We start from the raw sequence: 7,864 nt of genomic DNA, 5'->3' as shown, positions 1-7,864 counted from the left end.
CAACAACAACAACAACAACAACAACAACAACAACAACAACAACAACAACAACAGCAGCAACAACAGGAACAAATGAAACAGACGCATCTAAAGCAGCAGCAACAACAGCATCAACAACAGCAAATATGCATACAGGCAAAACGAACAGTTCTTAAACGCTAACTCGCAAAGGTTATAATAATAATATGTATACATGTGTGTAATAATAGATGTTTATCAACACATACATTTCTTAACACCAGCATTCATTACTTAAGTCTCGACCTCCTCTTTCACCAATACCTTCTTTTTTTTGTCTCTGCTCCTAAATTCTCCCATCGACCCCCTTTCCCCATTCTCCTCTCGATTCTCATTTTCCTCCTCCTCCTCCTCCTCCTCCTCCTCCTCCTCCTCCCTCTTATCGTCGTCGTCGCCGTCCTCCTCCTCTTTTTCCTCCTCCTCTTTCTTGTCTTGCTTCTCCCTACCCTCCTGCATTCCTCCACGATTCACCCCCACCTCACTCCTTACCTCATATCCGAGATGAGCATAGTCAAACACTTTGCTGGGTAGAGAGTTCATCCTGGTGAAGTCGTTGGTGTTGACCTGAGAATAGCTGAAGGGTTGGAGAGGTTCCTCCATGATGGCGCCACCACAGCGGGCAGAGTTGAAAGGTTTGCGCCGGAGTTTTTGCAGTTGCTGGGAGGGAATAGACAGAAGACTTTTATATTAAAGGAAATATGAACCGGAGAAATGTTTGCAACAGTTCTTAGCGTGTGCTTAGTGTTAAGAATTACTCCAATGGCACTTTGAACTAATTTCTTGTTGTTGTTGTTGCTGTTGTTGTTATTATTATTGTTGTTTTTACTGTTATTGTTGTTGCTGTGGTTACTGATGTTGTTGTTGCTGTTGTTGTTGTTGTTGTTGTTGTTGTTTTTGTTGTTGTTGTTTTTTTGCTCTTGTGTTTGACTTTATATTAGCGATTCTATGGTTCAGTAGAAAGACTTGTAAATGGGAGATGGTCTTGAAGAAAGTGTCATTTAAAATCTTATATTAATGAATTATTTTATTTACGGTGCTAGTTGTTGATTATTAAGAGGCAGCAATAATATCGGTTACCATAGACCTTTTTCACGATATATCTCTCACTCCTCGCTCTCTCATATTGTAATTCAAAAGGGTCTAGATCTAGTACTCATTTCAAAATTACTGATTAAAAAAAAAAAAACTTCTTTTTGCAATCTTTTGGTTTACCCATCCTCTTTCCAAGTTTCAAATCTTCTTAGCGCTCCCCTGCTAGATTTCAAGGATCGTCAACTGCTGGCTTTTCAACCTGCAGTGCAACTGATGTTTACCGATATATAGGACAATTTTCTAGTTTCAAAAATTATGTTTCTGATTTCTAAGAGTTCTTGTAATATCAAAAACCACGATCAAACGCCCAGTCAGCTTAATATCCTTACCTGCCAGATCGCCCAGATTCTGTCGATGCTGGAATGGTGGATCATAAACAGAGGATCAAATGCAGAGTAATCCAGCGTAGACATTGAGTAGGTGCCATGTCCACCAATAAGACCGTGGATCTCGTTATGGAGAACTTCGTACTGGATCTCAAAGTCACAGAAGTTGTCTTCTTCCAGAGTGCTCAGAGCTAAGTAGTAGAGATAGTTGTAGCCGTTGATCGTGCGGGGGTTGAACAGAGAGTCTTGTATGTCACGGGTGGTGTCCTGAGGAATAGGGAGGTCGAGAGTTTTACACTACGACTTTCAATATCATTATAATGTTTAATTAACGGACATCGAAATTAATACCGAAAATAACTACTTCTTAGAAGTACATTAAAAAAGAACCCAGATACATGAAAGAAACGAGTTCCCAAACAAGAGAAGACAAAAGAAGCCCTTTTCTTAGTTACAGGAAAACAAAACACTTGTTGTTAATGTCCCTATCGAGTTTGCTAAATCTCTGCTATTACAATTCAGCATAATTTAAAAACGAAAGTATTTTGAATTCACCCAAGACTGTTTCTGTTTCGATGTTTAATAGCACACTATAATGATACTTTTCATTGCGCTTTAATGGGTAGTTTTGATTTGCGGAATTGAATTTGAACAAGACATTTTTTGCAATATGAGCGCGCGTAATCATTACAAAATGGCCTAATTCTTACGGTGTTCGAATCTGGGTAGCGACCTAAACAATTTTTTTCCTCTAAAATTGTCTCCTTTCACCTCCTTTCAAGGTCTCTAGTAATGTTCCATCGTCTGCTTTCGTCTCCACTTACTGCCCCCACCCCCTCATCTCCTTTGCCCCCTCCTTTGGGCTTCTGACTCTTCCTGCTGCCTTTCTTACTGCTGCTCCTTGGCCCCTTCTTACTACTGTCTTTCATCCCCACTCCTGGTCTTCTGGTAGGAAAGATCTACACCTAGCCTTCTCGGACAAGGGTGAAAAATCTCGGAAGTCCTCAGTGCAAGTTGCGCACGTTAAAGATCCCTTGGTGGTCTAAAATCAATAAGAGTAGGCTTCGGCCACCACCTAGGTAAAATTAAAACGTTCCTACAACCTGAAAATGTTTAATGTGTTATGCACGCATGATCTTATGTAGTTGCGAGCGCTGTAAAACACTTACAAAAAACAACAAACACACAAACAAACAAACAAACAAACAAACAAAACAAAATCAAAATACAAAATCTGAATTAGTGTCACTTAGTAAAGAAGAAAAATAAATAAAACGTAATTATTCACCTTATTTACAAAAGAGATGTGAGACTTGTAGAACGGGTTGTGATTGCTGCTGTCACCAATCAGAGAAGGCAGGGCATTGATGGGGGCGGTCCAATCCCAGTAGGGCACGCCCACCAGAGCTCCGTGTTCTTTGAGAGATTGTTCGAACTGTACGGTGTGGAGACGGTGCCAGTGAGGGAAGATTGGCATGCCTGGGGACGAAAGGGGGAGGAGCCAAAGGTTTTAAAAGAGTATAGATGTTGGGGGGAGGCTGGACTATTTTCTTATTCTGCAAAATATGACAACAGGACATTGTATTTTCAAGAAGGCCAAGTGTTTTAATCGTTTTCCAAACTTTAAAACGTCCCAGGAATCGAACTTGCGTCTTCTGCGTGCAAGGCAAAGAGCCAAATCATTACACCACAGACTAAAGTATGCTAAAATTTCCCTGATGCGAGGTTCCGTGTCGATCTTAATTGTTGTTCCTGTTAGTTTTTTTTCACCATGTTTTCCTTTGAGAGACAGAATGTTCAGCGATGATTTAGATAATGTTACGTCTTTAAGGGTGTTATTCAACAACATCAGCAACTAACACCGACATTTGCAATAATTCTATCACCACATCTGATTTCAGTTACATAATTACAACAAACAATCTCCAAAGCATGACGTATCAACCATACCGTGAGCACAACAGGCGTATTTGTCTGCTCCTTCTGCCGGGCATTTGAAAGGGGCGCCGTGGTACCCAGCGATGGCCTCGAAGCCGTTGGGGCCCTGGTCTTGCTGCATTTTGTACAGGGCGTCTCTCAGGTTGGACACCTCGGCCAGAGTCAAGTCGTTCACGTCCTTTCTCAGCAGGTTGGCAGAACTCTTGGCAGTCTTGGCGGCAACACGCTCGTAATAACCTTGAAATGGAACAGAAACAGATATTATTTGGTGCTCAGGGTAAGCGCTTTTTAACAGCTGCTTTTGATGAGCTCAGGTAGTGGTGGTTGCTGATCATTATAGTTCGAGGTAAATGTGGAAAATAGTTAGTAATTCTAAAAATGAGTTGCTTGGTATCGCATCATTCCCTCTCGGACAAAATCTAAACAAGCAGTCAAACAAAAATGTCACAATCACCTTTAACTCCACCATTCCCAAGCTTCCCAATAATACTGGTATGGTAACAGGTTTCGCAACTAACGCCATGCATTCGACATTACTTAGAAAAATCAAGTTTTCTCGTAAAAGTTCATCAATACTTAGAAAGCGAGCGAATAAACACAGCGTTGTTGTATATTCAGACAGTTGTTGCATATAGGGCCCCTTTGGAGGGACATTCTCAAATTATAAACTGCTTTGTTGAGATTGCAAATTTGAATCCAGTGCCTCCTTACTACAAGGAGCATCACAAGGAGGGAGACGAGGAGGAAGACATAGGAAACGATGGGAAGACAACATTAAACAATAGACTGGCCAGGGCTGGAGCATCTTACTACGGAAAGTGGAGAACCACGAGGAGTGGAAGAATCTGGTTGTAAAATCTACAGCGGTGCCCCAACGGCCAGCCAGACTATGGGATAGGTGAAGGTGAAGGTGACCCCCCTCCCCCTGGCTAGATCTTTAACGAGTTTTTAAACTACAATTAAAGCATATACTATTTACTGGCATGACTGTAAGTCCGAATTGTTTTCTTACCCTTGACTCCCGGCACAAACTGGACACTGGGAGGTCTGATGAGTCCGGAGTCGAGATGAGTGCCGTTCACAGCCACAATCTCCACCTCGAAGTGGTACACGTCATCAGGGCGCAGGTTCAACTTCATGAACACGTTTGTGACGTCATACTTAAAGAGACGGTCAAAGGCCCATGGCATTTCGATGGCGCCGCCCAGCACGGCAAATGTACCTGTGAAAAGAACAACGAGTGGTCTAAAAAAAATCCATGCAAAGAATTAATTGAAGAAATTATAGTGTATAAAAGGTTTCCATTAAAAATGTGCAAACGAACCTGACCAGGACAACCATCCATTGTCGAGAGAAGAAAATGGGTCATTTTAGACAAACTGTCCTCTTGAACAATACCATACAGACACACACACACACACACACACACACACACACACACACACACACACACACACACACACACACACACACACACACACACACACACACACACACACACACACACACACACACACACACACACACACAAAGGGGGGGGGGAGGAGTGGGAAGTTGTCCTTTGTAAAGGTGGTTGTCTTGAAAAGTTGGCCATTAGAGGTGGTTCGATTGTAAGTGCACAGATAGGTGGCAGGGAAAGACCAGGATAATATAAGTCTTTGGAGGGAATCTGAGCAAAGAAATGGAAGGTGTATCATGATCGCGGATGTCTGTTTTAGACCTGGCAATGTATGATGTTGATAATGTGCCCAGGAAAATATAAAAGGGTGTACAAATGGATGTAGGAGGGAAAGAGGAAAGAGACGAGACATAATTATATGAGGTAGAGAAGAGAGAAGGATTGACAGTGAGTGAGTGAGTGAGTGAGTGAGTGAGTGAGTGAGTGAGTGAGTGAGTGAGTGTGTGTGTGTGTGTGTGTGTGTGTGTGTGTGTGTGTGTGTGTGTGTGCGTGCGTGTGCGTGAGAGAGAGAGAGCGAGAGCGACAGAGAGATAGATAGAGAGAGACAGAGATACAGAGAGAGAGTGAGAGATACAGAAACATGAACAGCCATAAAGATAAACGAAGTGAAAGACGGATAGTAGGGTACGGCAGGGATAGGCCAACAAATAGAGAATAAACACGACAAAACGAAACAAAGCTACCCCCCCAAAAAGAAACCCAACAACAACAACAACAACTACCAGACAACAAAAACATCAAAACACCTCTCCACTCACCACCCCCAAATCGAAAACAAAGCGAAACAAAATAGAAAAGGGAACTGTTTAGCAAAGTCAAAGCAATATGGCCAACCAACCGGCAAAGGTGCACTCGGTCTCGGAGCATAGGTTGAAAATGACGTCAGCACTTCCGCCAAATCCAGCCAACAGGAACTCAGCAAAGATGCGATCTTCTTCCTTTCTCTTTTCCAGCAGGTCGTTGAGCTCAGAGATGGTCAGGCCGTGGAAATTGAGGTTATCGTACTGGTAGTTGAACCTGGACAATGGGACATTTTCAGTGAGACATCGGAACATGTAGGTGTATTTTTGGAACAAAGTAGTGAGGGTTTTGTAGTTAACTTCTTTTCCCAAGAAAAACTTTTGAAAGCAGCACACTGCTCCCCAAAAGAGCGAACTGTTAAGTGGCCTTTCTAGTGGTGAATACAAAGCTCAGTTGTCTTACACGAGTAGAATTGAGTAGTTTTTAAAGTAAAGGAATAGTTAGACAGAGAAAATTAAGGAAAGATGGTGGTGGGGGTACGTCAAGAAGTAAAAATCGATGTGAAGTGTATCAAGAAAGCCATTGAGATGAAGCAAAAGAGAGAGAGAGAAAGAGAGAGAGAGAGAAAGAGAGAGAAAAAGAAAGAGAGAAAGAGAGAAAGAGGGAAAGAGAGAGAGATAAATAGATAGATAGATGAGAGAGAGAGAGAGAGAGAAAGAAAGAGAAAGAGAGAGAGAGAGAGAGAGAGAGAGAGAGAGAGAGAGAGAGGAGAAAATAGAACTGTAGGGAGAGAGATGGCAATAAGAGAAAAAGCAGGTCTTGGGATGTCATAATAAAACGGTTCTCTCTCCCTTGTGAGAGGGATTTTTCAGCTGCCTCAATAGACATTACAATAAAGTAATGTAGCTAATCAAAGGAAACTATAGTGAAGCTGTATAACCTTCACGATTCATAGGATCGGATGAAGCATTAAATTCAAATGCTATCTTATTTAAAAAATACATTTCCGACTTACCATGCCTGTAGAAGTTGTCGACATATGCTGGACATTTCTGCTCAGCCGTTTGTCCAGCGGGCGTCGAGGACCAGCACATGAGACCATCCCATGTGGCATTACAATGGTCATCTGGATTGGAGGTGGGGGGGAGTTGAAGGAGAAGATTAATCTATAATTGACATTTCATGACTTCTATCATGCATGAATAATGTCTACTATTGTGCATATGTGCATGTAACGGTTTCGATTTAATCGGCGCGTGCAGTCCAAAGTTGTCATCGAAAAATTACGAGACTTAAAATACTTCGAGGGAAGCTGTCAAGTTACCTCAGATGTTAAAGTTTTGTACACCTGTTTTTGCTCGCCTCGAGCCATATTGATTACAATTAGTGCTGGGTGATTTTTCCAGGCGTTTGTTCGTCTTTTGGTTCGTACCTCTTAGTCTTATCCACAGACTGGGATAGCTGTAATAATGACTTGGTTGCACCACTTGATACGATGTGCCGATCGGGAGATTAATCAATTCAATTCACCTTTAATCGCTTATTCGAAATGAAGGCATGAGACACAACTTCCTCTTTTGCGGTGGTCATCTGTCAACAGTCTTATCGATTTTGAAAAAAAGCGTATTAATTAAATAACAAAGGAAAACAGTGTCCCTTATGGTATCTGGGGTATCTAGTCCTTTCCTGAAACACTAGTTGAATATAAAAATTAAGCCAGACTTCAGAGAGGGGGTGGACAATAAATAGTCGAAACGAAAAGCAGTTCATAACGTTGTTTCCCATGTCTCACGCACCATTAAGCAGTCGCTCATCTTTGCTTCCATGCTGGAATGTTATTTTGTTTATTCGAATCTCACAACCTGGTCTGTACTGCAGGCATGGGTTAGGCATTCCCTAAATGCAATCTTTTGTTAAACTAGAAACATCTTTACCGACTTTGTTTTTTAATGGCTTTTTGTTATGGATACTTTTCGGTGCCATTGATGTTAAGTAGATTATTTAGGAGATAGGCTGCATTGTTTCTGTTTGGCAGGGCCAAGGTGGGCTTTGGGAGATACGGTATCCAAAGAAAAAGATGAAAACACTCCCTGAAATAAGCTTCCCCAGGCGGGAATTGAACTTACATCTCCTGCCTGAAGGAGTTGATAACCAAAACGGTACACCGCGACGTCGGCGATACGTTTCATTTTGAGTACCAATGTGGATAAACGAAGTGAAGACGGATACACCAACACACAAGTGATCTAATAAAGCTGAGAACAAAAACCGAGTTTCTCTCTGTTCCAGT

General features: G+C 41.9%; 1 protein-coding gene across 1 annotated transcript in view; it reads right to left on the bottom strand.

The window, feature by feature from the left end:
- The window catches only part of LOC101860977 (hemocyanin 2), a gene marked incomplete in the record, with an annotated part of 96,201 nt that overhangs the window by 5,764 nt on the left and 82,573 nt on the right, over positions 1–7,864 (bottom strand). Inside the window, 7 exon segments of the mRNA XM_035970179.1 lie at positions 508–675; positions 1,440–1,703; positions 2,701–2,915; positions 3,387–3,683; positions 4,387–4,596; positions 5,672–6,025; positions 6,590–6,700. Of these exon segments, the coding sequence (XP_035826072.1) occupies positions 508–675; positions 1,440–1,703; positions 2,701–2,915; positions 3,387–3,683; positions 4,387–4,596; positions 5,672–6,025; positions 6,590–6,700 (1,619 nt within the window).

Source organism: Aplysia californica, unplaced genomic scaffold (genome assembly GCF_000002075.1).
Source record: "Aplysia californica isolate F4 #8 unplaced genomic scaffold, AplCal3.0 scaffold00231, whole genome shotgun sequence".
In the NCBI taxonomy this organism is placed as follows: Eukaryota; Metazoa; Mollusca; class Gastropoda; order Aplysiida; family Aplysiidae; genus Aplysia; species Aplysia californica.
Note: the sequence above shows the minus strand (reverse complement) of the source record. Positions and strands in the feature narration are given on the sequence as shown.